This window comes from Octopus bimaculoides, chromosome 8, assembly GCF_046866305.1.
Source record: "Octopus bimaculoides isolate indiv1 chromosome 8, ASM4686630v1, whole genome shotgun sequence".
Taxonomy (NCBI): Eukaryota; Metazoa; Mollusca; class Cephalopoda; order Octopoda; family Octopodidae; genus Octopus; species Octopus bimaculoides.
Genome location: NC_142935.1, coordinates 22188814 through 22208393, shown reverse-complemented (window position 1 = coordinate 22208393; position 19580 = coordinate 22188814). Strand labels below are relative to the sequence as shown.

General features: G+C 37.8%; 1 protein-coding gene across 4 annotated transcripts in view; it reads left to right on the top strand.

Annotated features, from left to right (window-relative positions):
• Positions 1–19580, top strand: part of LOC106872032 (uncharacterized) — a 335806-nt gene that overhangs the window by 205022 nt on the left and 111204 nt on the right. For all 4 annotated transcript variants that reach the window (XM_014918872.3, XM_052969985.2, XM_089356175.1 and 1 more), the window contains exon 3: positions 4770–5068. In XM_014918872.3, coding sequence (XP_014774358.1) covers positions 4770–5068 — 299 coding nt within the window. The remainder of the gene's footprint in view (positions 1–4769; positions 5069–19580) is intronic.

Sequence of the window (19580 nt, the reverse complement as noted above, 5' to 3'; positions counted from 1 at the left end):
TGCCTACAATAGAAAGGATTACTATTATTATTATCATTATTATAATTATTATTAAAGTGATGTACTGGCAGAATTGTTTGCACATCAGGCAAAATGCTTAGTGGAATTTTGTCTGTCTTTACATTCTGAGTTCAAGTTCTGCCAAGGTTGGCTTTGCTTTTCATCCTTTCAGGGTCAATGAAATAAAGTATCAGTTAAGCACTAGGATCAATGTAATCGACTAGGCCCTTCTCCCAAAATTTCAGGTGTCGTGCCTATAGTCAAAAGGATTAGGGTTATCATAATAAGAAGGTGGTATGATCAATGATATAGATTTTCCCCTCACACCAAATTTCAGGTTGTGTGTCTGTGCTAAAAAAATAAAGAACTCAATGCCAGAAACAGCTATTCTTGTTATTTAGGTGTAGTACATTGAAAGAACCATTTAAATGTGGAACAAAATACCATGTGGTATTTGTTTCAGTTCAAATTCTGCCAAGTTTAGCTTTGCCTTTCATCCCTTTGGTATACTCTTTTACTCTTTTACTTGTTTCAGTCATTTGACTGTGGCCATGCTGGAGCACCGCCTTTAGTCGAGCAAATTGACCCCAGGACTTATTCTTTGTAAGCCTAGTACTTATTCTATCGGTTTCTTTTGCCGAACCGCTAAGTTACGGGGACGTAAACACACCAGCATCGGTTGTCAAGCGATGTTGCGGGGACAAGCACAGACACACAAATATACACACACGCACACACATATATATATACATATATACGACAGGTTTCTTTCAGTTTCCGTCTACCAAATCCACTCACAAGGCTTTGGTCGGCCCGAGGCTATAGTAGAAGACACTTGCCCAAGGTGCCACGCAGTGGGACTGAACCCGGAACCATGTGGTATCAATAAATTAAATTGTAATTTAATTGTTAAACACTGGAATCAGTATAATCAACCATTCCCTCCCCCCAGTTTCAGGTCTTGTGCCTATGCTAGAAGCAGTTATTACTGGTATGAAGTATATTCTTATTATCATTAGCACTGCTGTGTCACTTGAAAACTGGGCCTTTGAGTTGGTTTTGTTTTGTTCTTTGGCAAATAAACTTGAATAATTCTTCTCTGGAATGTCCCTACTCTGTTTTTTTTTTTTGTATTGGATTTATCTGGAGGAAAGGTTTGTACTCAGGGCCTTCAAAGGCTCTCTGAGATTGGTCAGTTTGGCTCAGCTAATGCTCCAGTTGAAGTAAAAGTTTGGTGGCTGTGTAGTAAGTAACTTGCTTACTAACCACATGGTTCCGGGTTCAGTCCCACTGCGTGGCACCTTGGGCAAGTGTCTTCTACTATAGCCTCGGGCCGACCAAAGCCTTGTGAGTGGATTTGGTAGACAGAAACTGAAAGATGCCTGTCATATATATATATATATATATATATGTATGTGTGTTTGTGTGTCTGTGTTTGTCCCCGTAACTTAGCGCTTCGGCAAAAAGAAACCGATAGAATTAGTACTAGGGTTACAAAGAATAAGTCCTGGGGTCGATTTGCTCGACTGAAGGCGGTGCTCCAGCATGGCTGCAGTCAAATGACTGAAACAAGTAAAAGAGATACTACAAAGCCAACACTTATCTGTATAATATGAAGTTGTTGTTGTGAGTGAGAGGTCCCAGACTTCATAAGCAATGAAAATTTAGTTATAGCTTAATAATAGTTAGTAATTTTAAGTTATCAGAGCAGCCCTAAATAACTACTTTTAGTTTTCTGAAAGTAGTCCAACACATGTGCAAATATATGTATACACAGACAGACATATATAGGAGCAGAAACATAGCTCCTAAGATCTAGTTGAAATGATTGTTGTGAAGTATGAGAATATTAAAATAAAGAATGATAAAGCAGGTTGGACTACACAAGGCCATCAATTTCGGGGTAGGGATAAGTTGATTACATCAACCCCAGTGCCAACTGGTACTTATTTTATCGACCCCCAAAAGGATAACAGACAAAGTGGAGTTTGACAGAATTTGAACTCAGAACATAAAGTCAGATGAAATGCCACTAAGCATTTTGCCTGCCATGCTAATGATTCTTATTTCTTTATTACCCACAAGGGGCTAAACATAGAGGGGACAAACAAGGACAAACAAAAAGATTAAGTCGATTACATCAACCCCAGTGCCTTGCTAATGATTCTGCCAGCTCACTGCCTTAAAGTATGAGAATATTAAAATAATGACAAAAAGGTTGGACTATATCTATATTAACATTTGACAAAGTCTGCTGGTGTTATCCATCAAGCTCTGTATTGAATTCAAAAGTTGAGTTCAATAATTTGTTGTGGTGGGGAGAGTAATTTTTCTTGGTTGATCTCATAAATGACATTACTACAGAGCTAGTCGTGTTCATTGACATACCATCTATAATTTGTTTTCTTAAAGAAACACTCATCAGCCCTGTGTGTCTGATAAGAAATATCCTAATATTGTTGCCAGCTGACTACATGGCCTGGCTAGCATTTAACCATTTCCAGGAGCTGACAGGAGCGGTAGGCTCTTAACAGAGGGCTATTTGCAGCTGGCCAACTTCATTGACTTGACAGCTGAAGACTCAGTGATTTGTGTTTTTGTGATCATTACTGCACTTGTCTTGGCTCTCAATAAACCACTCTGTTTGGATGTGCGAAGTTATTTTGGAGAGAGAAAGTTCACTGCTGTAAGTGGTGGAACTTATGTGTAATTGTTAGCCTCAGTGTATCTGGAAGTGGTGCTTGGGTAACTGGAACTACTGCACAATTAATGGCATTCTAATGACATAAGAGAAATATTGGTTTTCGTTTCAGTCTAATTTGTATATTTTGTATATTTTCTCTTTAGGTTAAATTTAAACTTTTTGGTGTTTCTGAGTCAAATTTAAATGTTAGTGTTCTTTTTAGTTAAGTTTGAACTTTGAGTGTTTTTAGGTTAAATTGAAATGTTTACTGTTTTTAGAATAAAATTTAATTCTTACTATAGTATTTTTTTTTAAAGATTATAATGTCATTGTCCTTCTTCTTCTGCATCAAATAGAACAACTTACCATTTTTCTTTCTTTATTTTTTATTTTAGTGGGGAAAGGAGGAGTAAAGTTAATTATTTATTGGTCAATGTAAAGCATAGCGTGAAAGTTCAAATCTAGTAACAGTTTAGTGTTATGTGATATAGAAATGTTTTTTTTTCCCCTTTCCTTAAATACAATACAAAATATAAGCTTTAGAGTAAACTATCTTACTAAAGGAAAATAGAAGGAGGACAAAAAACTTTCATTGATATGTGAACAATACTAATAAATTCTATATTCATGACAGGAAAAAGAATCTCTTTCTGAATCAAGAATTTAAAATATGAAGGTGTTTATCCCATTTCTGCCTATAAGCTACCATTGATTGTTGCTTGCAGATAGGACTTGGCTACATGGTAAAATTATTCCATTGAACAATAGATGTTAGTTTTATTCTCTCCTAGCAAAACTTTGTTAATTTTTACCATTTGTGACATACATTTTACTTTATTGTGTTTTAGGTTATTTTTATTTGATAATTTAAATTTCACATTTTTGGGGTGGGGTCTTGCAAAGTACTTGGTGACCATAAGGGTGCTGGTGCCACATATAAAGCACTGGTGCTAGTGCCACACGATAATCACTCTGTAAAGTGGTTGGCATTAGGAAGGGCATCCAGCTTAGAAAGCATACCAAAACAGACAATGGCGCTTGATACAGCTTCTGGCCTTGTCCAACCCATTCCAGCATGGAAAATGGATTTTAAATGACGATGATGATGTGCTTTTTAATTACTTTTTAATTTTTAGTGATTCTTTAAATGTTTAAATGATACTTTTTTTTTATTATTTTTAACTTAGAAGGCAGCAAGTTGGCAGAACTATTAAGAGTGTTGGACAAACTGCTTTGCAGTATTTGTTCTTGCTCTTTACACCCCAAGTTCAAACCACACTGTTGTCAGTTTTGCCTTTTATCCCTCCAAGTCTTGTAGTAGGGTCAATAATATTGACTCACACCTTCCTCTCCTCAAAATTGCTGGTTTTGTGCCTAGGTCAGAAACCATTATTTTTAAGTTACATTTAGCATGTCATTATTTTTAGGTTAAATTAGTGCGGTGGATTGGTAGAATCATTAGAATGTCAAAGAAAATACTTTGCAGTGTTTATTCCAGCTCTTTATGTTCTGAGTTCAAACCCTGCTATAGTTAACTTTGCCTTTTGTCCTTTTAGGGTTGATAAAATAAAATACCAGTCACTTACTGTGTACAATGTAATTAATTAAGCTCCCCTGCTCAAAAATTGTTGGCCTTGTGTCTTATTTAGAAATAATTATTTTAAAATTAGATTTAAGTTTTCATTTGTTTTTACCATATTTACTTGTGTATAAGTCACTAATTTAGTGTTAATCCCTAATTTAGTGTTAATTCTTGGTAAAAAAAAAACTTTTCTTCCTCATTTAGCTTTGCCCTGTGCATAAGTTACACCCCAGCTTTGCCTGTTGACATCAAGTATAAAATAGCGTGACTTATGTTTGAGTAAATATGATAGTTTAAATTTTCTGTTGTATTGTATTGGGTTGATATCTTTATTACTTCAACTTTTAGGTTAAATTTTACTCTCCACTGTCAGAAAAATTGAAAACCTGCTACAACCATTCTGAACAACTAAGTTATGAGTATCTTGTTCTTGTATTTATTTAACCTCTTCATCCTTTGTTGTACTCTCAAATGACTAAACTCTCTTTTGTTTTATCTGTGCAGGTGAACAAATGACGATTCTTGGCTACAACAAAGGTGGTGAATGGTGTGAGGTAAAGAACAAAGCTGGTGACATTGGTTGGGTACCAAGTAACTATATTGCTCCAGTTAATAGCTTAGACAAATTCTCCTGGTACCATGGACCTATATCCAGGAATGCTTCGGAATATTTACTAAGCAGTGGAATTAACGGCAGCTTTTTAGTTCGCGAGAGTGAAAGTAGCCCGGGTCAACGCTCCATATCTGTACGATATGAAGGAAGGGTTTACCACTATAGGATTAGTGAAGATTCTGATGGAAAGGTGAGTCACTATTTTTATCATTCAGCATTCTTTACAGCATTTATACTCTTGCTACACAATCTAGAACATGATCTCAAGACCTTTTATTTCCAGGCTTTTATATTGAAATATATAACGTCCAGTCCAATCCAGTATGGAACTCAGACGTAAAATGATGAGGATGATTCTGTATATGTGTGTGTTGAGTTTGGGTGCTGATTTTTCTGTAATCAATATTCTGCAATAGTATTTCACTCTAACCACATTGACATTCATAGTAAACAGGCTGCATCAGGAAGTAGTTTATAGTAGCCAGCTGCTTGCTATCCATTGATACATTTAAAATGTTCAACCATCTTTTTTTTTCCCTCTAACTTGCCTTTCCAGGAAGCTTTGGAATGTGGCCACTTTGATAGGCACTGTTATATAAATAGTTATTCCTATCACAAGTGTCAAGTGTTACTCCTAGTTGCTGTTAGAGGATTTTTCTTCCTCTTCATTTCCCTCACGGTACCATGCGCCCACACACACACACACACACACACACACACACACATGTACACATTTGTGTGTGTGTGTGTATAAAATGAAGTCAGATCAATTAATGATATTTTAAGGATTTGGAGTTCTTTGTTCTATTTGAGTTTAAAATTCTGGTAACGTGCATTGTTTCTAAGCATAACATGAGTTATATATATATATATATATATATATATATATAAACACCTATTTAGTTTTGTGAGGTACAAAGCAAGCTCACCACTGCTGGTTCTACTATAAAATGCACCCAGTACAGAACATCCTTGTAAAGTGGTTAGCAGAAGCAATATTAAATCACGAGGATTCTTTAAAAGTCTTGTTGAGGACATGATGGTATTATTAGTACTTGTGTCACAATCAAATGTATCTTCGTTACTCTTGCAAAATGGTTGGTGTTGGGAAGAACATCCATCCATAGTGACCATGTGAAAAATGGAACGTAAGGGCAAAATGTGGTCCTCTGACCTCCACAGTGACTCAGAAATAGGGAGTGACTTAGATCATCAGTCCAGCTTATGCCAGTGTTGAAAATTAATATAAACCGATGATGATGATAAGTGTGGTTGTGTGTGTGTGTGTGTGTGTGTGTGTGTGTGTGAAACTTTATGGGGAATATCTTGCAGTCTTTGTCTTTCTCTGCACCTGAGGTCAAACCCTGCTAAGGTCAAGCTTGCCTTAAATCCATTTGGGGTTGATAAATAAAGTTCCATTCTAGTACTGGAGTTGATTCTTCTGGTTCCTCTCCAAAGTTCTTTTCAACTTTCCCTCGCGGTACTTGTCGGCTATCGGACTCATCCCCGTATTTAGCCTTGGATGGAGCTTACCACCCGCTTTGGGCTGCGTTCCCAAGCAACCTGACTCTCGGGCCGAAAAGAACACCGCCGATCGCCGCCGGCTCCGAATGGGCCTGGCACCCGCTCTGGGCAGCCCCTATCGAGGGGACTCCGAACCTAGCCGGGCGAAATGTTCAACTGTGTATGACCTTTGCATAGCTATGTGGTTAAGAAGCTCACTTAAAACAGCCATGTGATCCTGGTTTCAGTCTCACACCACAACTCATTGAGTGTCAGCCAGCATAGACTTGTGTGTGTGTGTGTGTGTGTCTGTTGTTTGAATATAAGCTGCACAGAGCCCAACTGAGTCAATTGCTCCTGTAATTCAAGGGCTCATCCATGTCTCACAGTGTCGGGTAGATTGTGCCTCCTGAATACATTAAGGGTGAGTTTGTCTGTGCATCACTCTACTGCTTATGCTGTAAGTCAATAAATAGGCAGTTCACTTGATAAAATAACTGGCATTCATTCATTGAAATTGATGAGTCAGTCTGTTTGATTGTGGCCATGTTGGGGTCAATGTCTTTAAGTCAATCATACAATTTCCATACTTCTATTATCACTCTCTGTTTCTCAAACCACTAAGTAATGAGACAAACTATACTGGCTTCATACTGTGCAAACATAAACAGAAGTATCAAGGTCTTCTGGAATGAAACTTTAAGCATGCGGTCTTGATTAAATTATTGGTTAACTCATTGCTCCAAGATGATATTGGAGTTCCTGCGAATTCTTCAAGAGCCAGGGTACCGATTTGAACTGACAACAATCTTGAGGCTAAAATTCTCCCCAAAAGTTATCATTGAAGACTAGATTGCATTGTTAGATTTCTTCTTACAGCAGTTACTGTCAAAACACCTGATGAAGGCTGGAGGGTATATCAGCCAAAACGTTGTGTTAACAACAAACAAGATGAGGACAAATATCCGTCAAATGTAAATAATGTAAATAATTACTATCAAGTTCTGAACTTCTGTCTAATTAGCTTAAGTAACCCTAGTGTGTGTGTTTTATTCATGTGTTTATCTTTCTATGGCCCCTGCATCAGTACACATGCTAAGGTATTTACAATGTCAGTTTCATAGTTCCATAACCCAAAGTTTCCTGTAAATATGTTCACCCCAGAAATGTTTACTGATCCTCTCTCATATGAATGATTTAAAATATTATGCACACACAATGTAATAGATTGTATCAAGAGAATCCATTCCTTTCTAATATGTATTTGGATTTAGAATTTCTTTAAGTTTATATAAGGAAATGATTTTGTGTAACTCATTCTGCTTCTTTAATGTTGATTTTGAATGTCTCTGAATCTGTCATGGCAGTCTTGTGGTGAGTTACATAATTCTGTAGAAGAAATAAGTGGTTTGACCTCTTGACCTTTTGTTATTTCTATGCTTTTTTTTCTCTCTTTATATCTACTTATGGTTTATTCCTGCCTTTGCCTGTTTTTACTAGTCGCTATATTTTTGATCACTTGCTAAAACTCAATGTGATGAAGAAAACAATTTTCTAGTAATAGTGGGCAGTTTATTAACATATGTTTATTCACTGTAAACATTAATATCTTGAATTTATGATTGAATAAACTAAGATTTTCTGCGTAAGCTGATATACAGACATTACATGTACTAATTAAGAGACAGAAAAGAGAAACAGAACCAAATCTGATCCTGTTTCTCTTCTCTATCCTGAATTGGTCTAATATTACTTTACAACAAACATCTTCAGCTTTTCTGAAACATGCCATTAAATTGGACATAGCATTTAAACTGGCCATATCCAGGCCAAATATTCTACCAGTTTTATGTTGAAAGCAACCAGATTTGGCCTCTCATAACTACCCTACAATGTCATTTAAAAAATATACAGTCACATCATTGAAATCTTGAAGCTAAGATAATGTATGATTAGTTCAAAGCAGTGTGAATAAATGAGCATTGTGTTTGACAGAGTAACCTGAATGCAAAAGAGTTAAACGGGCAAGGACGCTTCTGTTTATAAATGATAACTATTACCTTGAACTTAAGCAAAATGGAGTGTTAATTCTAAATATCCAAGGTGTTTTGATTAAATTAACCTTTTCTAGTGATTCAATCAAATATTTATAATGATTATATATATATCAGTGCTAAAAAAAAAATTCATAGTTTGTTGCATATATATTGCTGACATACGGTGAAATGGTTGTATTGTGTTCAGTTTATTACAAGAACGGTGTTTTAATTTGGGATACAATATACCTGTTTTTAATTTACTTCACTAAATATTCTGCAGCAGTGTGAATAAATAAATAAATAAATAAATAAATAAGTTGGTTCCCTGAGGTTGGTCTTGTGATTTCTTGGATTATACTGTTACTCAACATTGATAATCCTTGGATAATCCTCCTTTAGCCAAATGGTATGAATACTACTTTGCTATATGAGAAAATATTGTCATACTTTTGGGATTGTGAAATTAATCTGGTGGTGATCCATATACAATAGTGTTGGTGGGAGACAGTGGTAAGGTGGAGATAACATTCGTTCTATATTGCTGTTAAAAGTGTGTGTGTGTGTGTGTGTGTGTGTATGTGTGTGTGTGTGTGTGTGTGTGTATGTGTGTGTGTGTGTGTGTGTGTTTATGACAGCATTGATGAAATCCTGTTCCATATTAACCCTTTTCATACCAAATTGTTTGAGATTGCCTTTGGTTCTATGGTATAAACTTCATGTTTTAAAGCGATTTAGATTAAAACCTTCCCTCAAATCTTCACCCTAATTTATGTTCCAAACACCAGCTTAATAATGACAAAATTATTCTAATAAATTCTTTGTTATTTTCATAATTAATTGAAACGAAGACAGTGTAGTTTTTACAGAAGTATGGTTACAAATAGGTTAAACAAGCATAGGCAACCTTTAGCGGCTTTGGCACACAACCTTTTAGAACAAGAGGCTTTATTCCTTCTGAAGGGTCACTAGAGCTTTATTCCTTCTGAAAGGTCACTAGAGCTTTATTCCTTCTGAAGGGTCACTAGAGCTTTATTCCTTCTGAAGGGTCACTAGAGCCTTATTCCTTCTCAAGGGTCATTGTATGACAAATGACTTGTATCATCACCATTCTTTGTAGCTGTGAAGCTTGGGTAGTCTACAATCATGCTAAATCCTTGTACTTTCACATGAGCTACCTCCAATGTTTTTGTGAGTTACCTGGCTTGATTGTGTGTGTCACACTCAAATACTTGCAAAGAACATTATGAGCAACACTCAGCTAAAGAACCAAAGAAGTTTTAATAAGGATCATATGAACTGTGTTGGGAGGAAGTCCAAGATCAGGCTCAAGGAGTTTGAGGATGTTGCTACTGAATATATCACTTGGCAGCAGTGGGGCTAGAGGGTGATGGAGAAGGCAATCAGAAAACAGTGTGAGAGAGAGCCAAGAGATGGCACCTTGGTTTCCACATCATTATGACCACACCTAACTGCAATGGGTCCAGCTTGTGGATCACAAATCTGACTGTCCAACCATCAGATTTCAATGGACAACTGAAAAGGTGCAAGCCAGCACATTTTGGATATGCTTAAATATAATCTCTAACACAAATGTACATGCATTTACGCACACATGTATGCATGTGTATACACATATGATTTTTAAAATCGGTCCTAGTTAGATATTGTTATTACTATTATTGACTTTACCTATCTATCAATATTTGTAACCATGTGTCTTGGAATATTGTCATATATTCACCATCCTATGCCTCTCAAGTAATCATCATCATCATCATCATCGTTTAACATCCGCTTTCCATGCTAGCATGGGTTGGACGATTTGACTGAGGACTGGTGAACCAGATGGTTACACCAGGCTCCAATCTGATTTGGCAGAGTTTCCATAGCTGGATGCCCTTCCTAACACCAACCACTCCAAGAGTGTAGAATGTGATTAATAATATATATATATATATATATATATATATATATATATATATATATGATTAGTAATATATAGAGGGCTAGTGTTGAGAAACAGCAACAACATTCTCAAGGAAACACTAGTTTGTAAGACGATGAGATGCCAGGTCAGTTCTGGAAGACTTTGGGATCAGGGACTACTATAGATAATGACTAGAAATTTTGATACTGGTAGTGTTATGGAGGGGTGTTATCGGTTCATGATTAACTTTACATGTATAATTGTGCCATCAGATGGGATCACTTAGGATGCTTGTTGAACGATGAAACCATTCTGCTAACACTCATTCAACGTTCAGGCATTGCTGATTTGTTGCCTTGTGAGGAACAGCTGTTGTTGTATGTGGGATGGATCCAACTATTAGCTGATTTCATCTTAATTATCATTCTGCCAGCCTTAACTGGGTCAAACAAGCAGTTTTTCTCTGTCAAGTTGCAATGACAAAAGAGATTGTCTGGTGGTTGAGGTCAAAGACTGAGAATAGACACTTAACTCTTCGGTCAAACCCTCATTGAGATTTTTCAAGTTAAACATAGAAAGGAAGGTGATGATGGAAACGGAAGTGTTTTTCTCCATTGAATTTGCCAAAAGGCAGATGACTGGTGAAAATGGTAAGAGTTGACGGAACTAATCTAAGTATGTGCCTGTGGGTTGGAGAACAATGCTTTGGTGGGTGTACCTACTTTTGATGTTCTGGCAGTAAGGCAATCTTGAACCTGGCAGGGTTCCAACTGGACCTCGTTGAATCAAGAGGACTGTATCATCCATGTATATATTTGCGTGATATATAGATTTTTATCTCATTTGCTGTTTTCTCCCTCTAATCCTGTTTTATATAAATCCTGAGGCTTATGTCATCTGCCTTTGTAATGTCTCCTTCATCCAACACTCCCTGTGGCAAGCAAAAGAAATCATCATCATCATCATCATCATCATCATCATCATTATTATTATTATTATTATTATTATTATTATTATTATTATTATTATTATTATTATTATTATTATTATTATTATTATCATACAACGTGGAAGACAATTGGAGATTTCTGCGGGACAACCTGTTGAAAGCCACCGACCAGATTTGTGGGTGGTGTAAGGTCCCCTCCCAACCCAGAGTAACGTGGTGGTGGAACAAGGAGGTAGACAGGGCTATTAGACAAAAGAAACAAGCTTGGAAGGACTGGAAGAACGGTGGTAGCAGGGAATTGTACCAATGTGCCAGAAGGGAGGCTAGGCGACAGGTTTATTTAGCCAGAGGGGAAGCAGATAAGGAAAGATTTGCCAATGTTCTGCGCCGTGAGGACCAAAGACTCGAGGTATTTCGGGTTGCAAGACAGTGTAGGAGAGAGAATAGTGATGTTGTAGGAGAGAAATGTGTTCGCATGGATGATGGTACGCTTGCATTAAATGAGGATGCAAAGAAAGAGGTCTGGAGATGCCACTACGATAGATTGCTTAATAAAGAGAATGAATGGGAGAAAGAGAGCCTGCCTTATGTCGACCCAATAGAGGGACCAGCTATCCGAGTTGATAGTACCAGGGTAGATAAAGCAATTAAGAGTATGAAGACCGGGAAAGCCCCCGGCCCATCAGGAATCACTGCAGAGATGCTCAAAATATCTGGCAGTGTTGGCTATAGCCTAGTCACCCGTATTACGAACCAGGTGATACACGAAGGAGTCATACCCTATGACTGGTGTAGCAGCATCATAGTCAACTGCTACAAAGGTAAAGGGGACGCTTTAGATACAAATAATTACAGAGGCATCAAGCTGTTAGATCAGGTTATGAAAGTTACAGAGAGGGTCATAGCCCAACTAATTAGGGAGCGAATCAATTTAGATGAGATGCAGTTTGGGTTCGTGCCAGGTAAAAGCACTACTGATGCCTTATTTCTAGTGAGACAGTTGCAAGAGAAATACCTAGCCAAGGATAAACCTCTGTACCTGGCTTTCGTTGACATGGAGAAAGCCTTTGACAGGGTCCCCCGATCCCTTATCTGGTGGTCAATGAGGAAACTTGGGATAGAAGAATGGCTAGTGAGAGCTGTGCGAGCCATGTACAGAGATGCGGCCAGTAAGGTGAGGGTTGGAAATGAGTACAGCAATGAATTCCGGGTAGAGGTAGGGGTCCACCAAGGTTCCGTCCTCAGCCCCCTATTATTTACCATAGTCCTCCAGGCAATCACAGAGGAGTTCAAGACAGGTTGCCCCTGGGAGCTCCTCTATGCTGATGACCTTGCCCTAATTGCGGAGTCACTATCAGAACTAGAGGAGAAGTTTCAGGTGTGGAAGCAAGGTCTAGAATTGAAGGGCCTTAGAGTCAACCTAGCTAAAACCAAAATCCTAATAAGTAGGAAGGTAGATAAAACACAAACCCCTTCAGGTAGATGGCCCTGCTCAGTATGTAGAAAAGGAGTAGGTAGTAACTCTATAAGATGTACCCGGTGCAAGCTATGGACACATAAGAGGTGCAGCAACATCAAAGGCAGGTTAACTAGCAAGTTAGTTTTTGTTTGTGGCAGATGTTCAGGTGCAATAAAGACTGCAAACAAACAGGAAACAACTTCTATCTCATTCCAGGGTGAAAAACTAGAGGTAGTCGATAGCTTCCGCTATCTGGGCGACCAAGTTAGTAGTGGGGGTGGGTGCGCTGAAAGTGTAGCTGCTAGAATAAGAATAGCCTGGGCAAAGTTTAGAGAGCTCTTACCCCTGCTGGCGACAAAGGGACTCTCACTCAGAGTAAAAGGCAGACTGTATGACGCATGCGTACGAACAACCATGCTACATGGCAGTGAAACATGGGCTGTAACTGCTGAGGACATACGTAAGCTCGCAAGGAATGAAGCCAGTATGCTCCGTTGGATGTGTAATGTCAATGTGAATACCCGTCAGAGTGTAAGTATCTTGAGAGAAAAGCTGAACATTAGAAGCATCAGTTGTGGCGTGCAAGAGAGACGATTGCGCTGGTATGGACATGTGGTGAGAATGGAGGAGGATAGCTGCGTGAAAAAGTGCCACACCCTAACAGTTGAGGGAACCCGTGGAAGAGGTAGGCCCAGGAAGACCTGGGCTGAGGTGGTGAGGCAAGACCTTCGTACATTGGGCCTCACCGAGGCGATGACTACGGACCGAGACCTTTGGAAATGGGCTGTGCGTGAGAAGACCCGGCAAGCCAAGTAAGATCGTTGCCAGTGCCCCTGGACTGGTTCTTGTGCGGGTGGCACATGAGATGCACCATTTTGAGCGTGGCCGTTGCCAGTACCGCCTGACTGGCTCCTGTAGGATTTTCGAGCGAGATCGTTGCCAGTGCCCCTGGACTGGCTTGTGCGGGTGGCACATAAAAGACACCATTTCGAGCGTGGCCGTTTTCGTGCGGGTGACACGTAAAAGCACCCACTACACTCTCTGAGTGGTTGGCGTTAGGAAGGGCATCCAGCTGTAGAAACTCTGCCAAATCAGACTGGAGCCTGGTGTTGCCATCCGGTTTCACCAGTCCTCAGTCAAATCGTCCAACCCATGCTAGCATGGAAAGCGGACGTTAAACGATGATGATGATGATGATGATTATTATTTTTGAGAGAGTGCAGTGCATGCTATCAAAGTGACACTGGAGTCTGAATATATGAAACCCAACACACCTATCATAACTACCTGTCTGATACGAGTATACCAGGCACGTGCACCACAACCATATGTGTGCAACATGGTGATCTCATATCAAGTTAAAAAGTGTATGTCCTACAGTTTTAGCCTGGATAGAATTTTCTTCAGGTCAAGTAACCCATCCCACTCAAAAGGTCCCTGAATAAGGGTTGTTTAAGGATGATGAACAAAACACCCATGTTTCCAGAGGTGAATTATCCAAACCCCAAAGAATTCTTTTCAATACATTGCTATGATGCTCCCCTACTACTCCTTGTGATCAGAGATGCACATATCATCAGCCACCAAGAGATATGCTCAACTGGTTAAGGTCAAACAACAGACAAGCAATTCTGTGGTATTCAGCAGAATATTTGCTGTAGCCCATCTTTTTATACCAAGACAAAACATGGATATGATAACACTTCTAATCAGTTAAGATCAGAAGCCACGAGAGCCAGTGCCTGGTACTTCATCAGCGCATTTATTATTGTTATTATTATTCTTTTTATCTCAGGTTTTTGTTGTAACTCTTGGAGTCTTGCATGCATAGTGGGCTTGCTGCCTACAGCACCATGCTATCTGTTCTTTTTATTATGATTATTATTATTATTATTATTATTATTATTGTTCAGTAGTTTTATTTTTATAACGTGCTTTCACTTCACTACCGAGCGCAGCTCTGTGCGCCTTGGGTATGTGCTGTGGTGCTCTTATGTTTACTGTATTGAAAGTGTTTTGCGTAGGATGTGTGCAGTGCCCAGTAGTGCAGTTTTCTGTATGTTATATATATTTGTAAGTCCTGGTGTTTTTGTTATGTATTTGTCTGAATATTTTTTTATTATACCTAAGGCACCTACTATGATAGGAATTGTTTCTGTTTTTAGATTCCACATTCGAGTTACCTCTGTTTCCAGGTCTTTGTATTTTGAAAGTTTTTCCATTTCTTTTAGAGAAACGTTGTCATCTGCTGGTATTGATACATTATTATTATTATTATTATTATTATTATTATTATTACTATCATTATTATCATTATTATTATTAGGCAGTGAGCTGGCAGAACCGTTAGCACACTGAATGAAATGCTTAGCAGTATTTCACCCATTGCTACATTCTGAGTTCAAATTTTGCCAAAGTTAGCTTTGCCTTTCATCCTTTTGGGGTTTGTAAATTAAGTACCAGTGAAACACTAGGGTTGATGTCATTGACTTAATCCCCTCCCACAAGCTGCCCTTGTGGCAAAAATTTGAAATCATCATTATTATTATTATTATTATTATTAATATTATTGTCATTTTTTACTTTTAATCTGCATGCTTATTACAGTCACTTCCTGAGACACACCCAGCATCCTGTATTATTATTATTATTATTATTATTATTATTATTATTATTATTATTATTATTATTGTTAAGGCGGCAAGCTGCCAGAATCGTTAACATGCTGGGCGAAATGCTTAGTGGTATTTCGTCTGCCACTACGTTCTGTGTTCAAATTCCGCCGGGGTCAACTTTGCCTTTCATCCTTTTGGTGGGGTCGATTAAATAAGTACTAGCTATGCACTGAGGTCGTTGTAATCGACTTAATCCCTTCCCCCTTGTGCTTCCAGTAGAAATGACTATTATTATTATTGGTAGAGTGATGGATTGGCACTATAGCAGACAAAATGCTTTCCAGCATTTGTTCTTGCTCTTTACACCCCGTGTTTGAATCTTGCTGGAGCCAACCTTGCCTTTCACCATTTTAGGGTCAACAAAATACGATGCATGTGTCAAGTACTGGGATCAATTTAACCAGTTAACTTCTCTGCCAAAATTTCTGGCTTTGTATTGATATTAGAAACAATTATAGTAGTCATTATCGTTACCATTGCTGTCGTTGCTACAACTGTTTTCAGTACTTTCACTCTTGGTTTGCAAAATGGATAGGTTTTGGTACCTTGAGGTTTAATAAACCAATGTAGAACCAGCATGTGGAGGCGCAATGGCCCAGTGGTTAGGGCAGTGGACTCGTGGTCATAGGATCGCGGTTTCGATTCCCAGATCGGGCGTTGTGAGTGTTTATTGAGCGAAAACACCTAAAGCTCCACGAGGCTCCGGCAGGGGATGGTGGCGAACCCTGCTGTAGTCTTTCACCACAACTTTCTCTCACTCTTACTTCCTGTTTCTGTTGTACCTGTAATTCAAAGGGTCAGCCTTGTCACACTGTGTTACGCTGAATATCCCCGAGAACTACGTTGAGGATACACGTGTCTGTGGAGGGCTCAGCCACTTACACGTTACTTTCACAAGCAGGCTGTTCCGTTAATTGGATCAACTGGAACCCTCGACGTCGTAAGCGACGGAGTGCCAACAACAGAACCAGCATATGTGTGAATCCAATGATCAGTTGCACATTAAGGCATTACTACTGTGCAGACACATATGCACCTATACACGCAATTTGCTTCGCTCATCCAGAGTAATATCATATTTCCTAGAAAATTAACAAAAAAGTTAATATTGGCAAACATATATTCAGGAACCAAAAGAAGCTGGTGGAGTGAATATAAAAGGTTTACTGGCTTTCACTGACCCAGGATGGTATAAAACTATAGAAATGTCATGATATTTAACAAGAAAACTCCAGTAACTTATGATACTCTGGATACATTTTGGCATTCTGAATGTTTTGTAGGCAATATGGCATTGTCAACCTATGAAATGGAATAAATTACTTCTAAATTGCATAGAATGTTGTTACCTTGGCAATTAAATTAGTCTTTGATCTTGTATCAAGTAGAACAGAGATTATATTGTATTTTATCTGGAACATGCTACTGTAAAGAATATCGTGTTTGTTCCATAAGTGTAGTTGTTGTAGTTTACACTCAGATCACCTTTAACTAGATTGAAGGCATTCCGGTTGCAGTCACCTGTCCTTCTCTTGGCTATTGTGAATCAATGACTACATTATACAACATATCCTTCTCTTTTCGAGACACTAGAGTTTTAATTTGGTGAGATATGGCTGCTGTTTCTAGCAGGTTGTGTAACCATATAGAGGCTCCTCATTAAGACCATAATTTATGTACATTGTGTTTACGTATACACATGGCACCGCCCCTTCCCCCACACTAGGAGCTTCTACTTTGTGTTGTTTATTGATAAATGTAATATCATTTATATTGTTTTCGTTACGTCAGTATGTTCAGCACTCTTCAAGAATGGTTCAGTGGTTTTGTTCCATGACATTTTCCAGTGATTCTACAATGGATTATTCTTATCTTTGATAGAAAATGCTTACACTGTAGTTGCATAATGGTCCACTTATTGTTGAATCTATGCATATAAAAAAGCTTCCCAGTTAGCAAAAACTGCAGAATGTAATGTGTCTGTTGCCTACATTGTTTTCTCTTGTTCAGTACTGGTTTATTTGTTAGCACCTGTGGATGAACTAGTTTAACATAACCTTTCTGATGTTATCAGCTTGCTTTACATCCCTACCATTACTTTTCCTCTTCATTACCCATTCTAGCACTCTCTCTCTCTCTCTCCCTCTCTCTCTCTCTCTCATTTCTCCTTTCTTCCTCACTGTCGCTCCAATAGCTCTGTTTGCTCTGCCTTACTCTTGTTTCTTCCCACTTTGCTGTAACTCTCTATCCTACCTACTCAATTGGTCACTATATCCTGAATGAAGAAACGGAGACATCATAGAACGGTGAAAACTTTTTTTTTTTTGTCTTGCAAGGCACAAGGCAACCTCACTCATGATAATGCCATGATAAAATGCTTTAAATAGACTCTGAAGTGTTTGGCAAAAAAAACAGAGATAATTTTAGGGTTGAAGGTCTCTTTAAGTCCTGTCTTTTTGAGGACATAAAATCTGTAGTGATTCGTTCTATCACTGATCCAAGTTTCTGCCATCTATGCACATATTCAAGCAACAAAATACCAGGAAATATCAATGTGTGTGTGTGTGTGTTTAAACATTTTCCATCAAGGTTTTTGAATTAAAGATCTTACTGTTTTTTTTTTTAACCCTACAACAGTTTTCCAAAACATTCACATTTAATTTGGGTTTATCTTCTGTTTCATTTTCACCTTTGGGTTAATATTTGGTTTTAATGATTGAGTTGACTTACGATCAAAGATGTTCCGGCCATACCATCTTTTTGTGTAGGCAGGACTACATTATACAATGTGTCCATCCTGTTTTTAAGATGATCTGAAAAAGTTTCGCTACCATTTCTTGCAGGTCAAGTGATCATGTAAAGGCTTTCTTCATTGGCTCATCTGGCCTTGGTTTGTTAGACAGTACCAATGAAAACCTACCTTGGTTTTCTTTGGAACTGGTTGTCTCATAACAAATTCTGTATGTCCAGTTGATATCAAAGATTATTTTTACAAAGTCTCAATTATCATCACTATATTTAATCCAAACTGAGTTGTGAGAATGATTTTTGAAATCTTGAAATGTAGAAAATTGTTATGTAACTGTAGTAGTAACATTTCAAAATAAGATCCACAAACCTGAAATGCCTAAAGGAAAATTTTAAAAAAATAATTTAGTTTTCAACTCGAGACATCTTGATATATATTATCTCACAGCAGCTATTAAAGCAATTTAACCATTGTATCTTTTATTTTATTTGTTCATGTAGTAATAAATTTAGCTTCCTTTCTTGTTATCGTACACATCTTATAATAATCTTTTACTTGTTAAAAAGAGAAAATGTGTGTGGGCGTGTACGTATATCAGTGTAATAATATGACAACATGTTACTACCCTTATCTTTTCACATGTTAGGCTTTCTATTTGCTTAGCTGCATTACCAGCATATTTGTTATTGCACTATGAATGATGCCCTCTGATAGCGATAACAGCAAACGGTACATTATATTATAAGGTAGATGACAGAATTATCTTATAACTTTTTTTATTTTTTCTTATAGTTTTTTTTTAACAGAATTTCTTTGCTATCACTCAAATTTTTCTACTCTTGATGTTAAATTATATTTACTATCAAATGTTATTTATTTTGGTTGTTGATTGGTGTAATTTGTAGAGTATCAGACAAAATACTTGGCTGATATATCGTCAAATCCCTTTCTGTTTCAGTTTCAATCCTGTTGGGGCTAATTCAAACTTTTATTCTTCAGGGGTCATTTAAATGACATGATTTAGTCAACTGTTCCTCACTTAAAAGTTTATGGCTATGCTTCTATGTTTTGTTAGAAAAGGCAATTTCCCTTTTTTTTCTTCTTTTTTTTTTCTAAGCTGGGCTGTGGTGGGTTTTCCAGCATCGAAAATGCTTTTCTGAGATATTTCACCTTCAATTAACAATTACATTATTACATTTACCTTTGCTTAGCAGAGAGGAACTATATAGCCACTATTTAAAAAATGCTACTGCACCCAGTGGAATATTATGAAGAACTTCTGATATGAGAAATTCTTGCACACACGTGTGCTACATATAAGGATTTCCAGTTTCCTTCTATGATGTTTTGCTTTATCTAATAATTGTTTCCAATAGTTTTCTTTGTATCACCAAGTTCAAG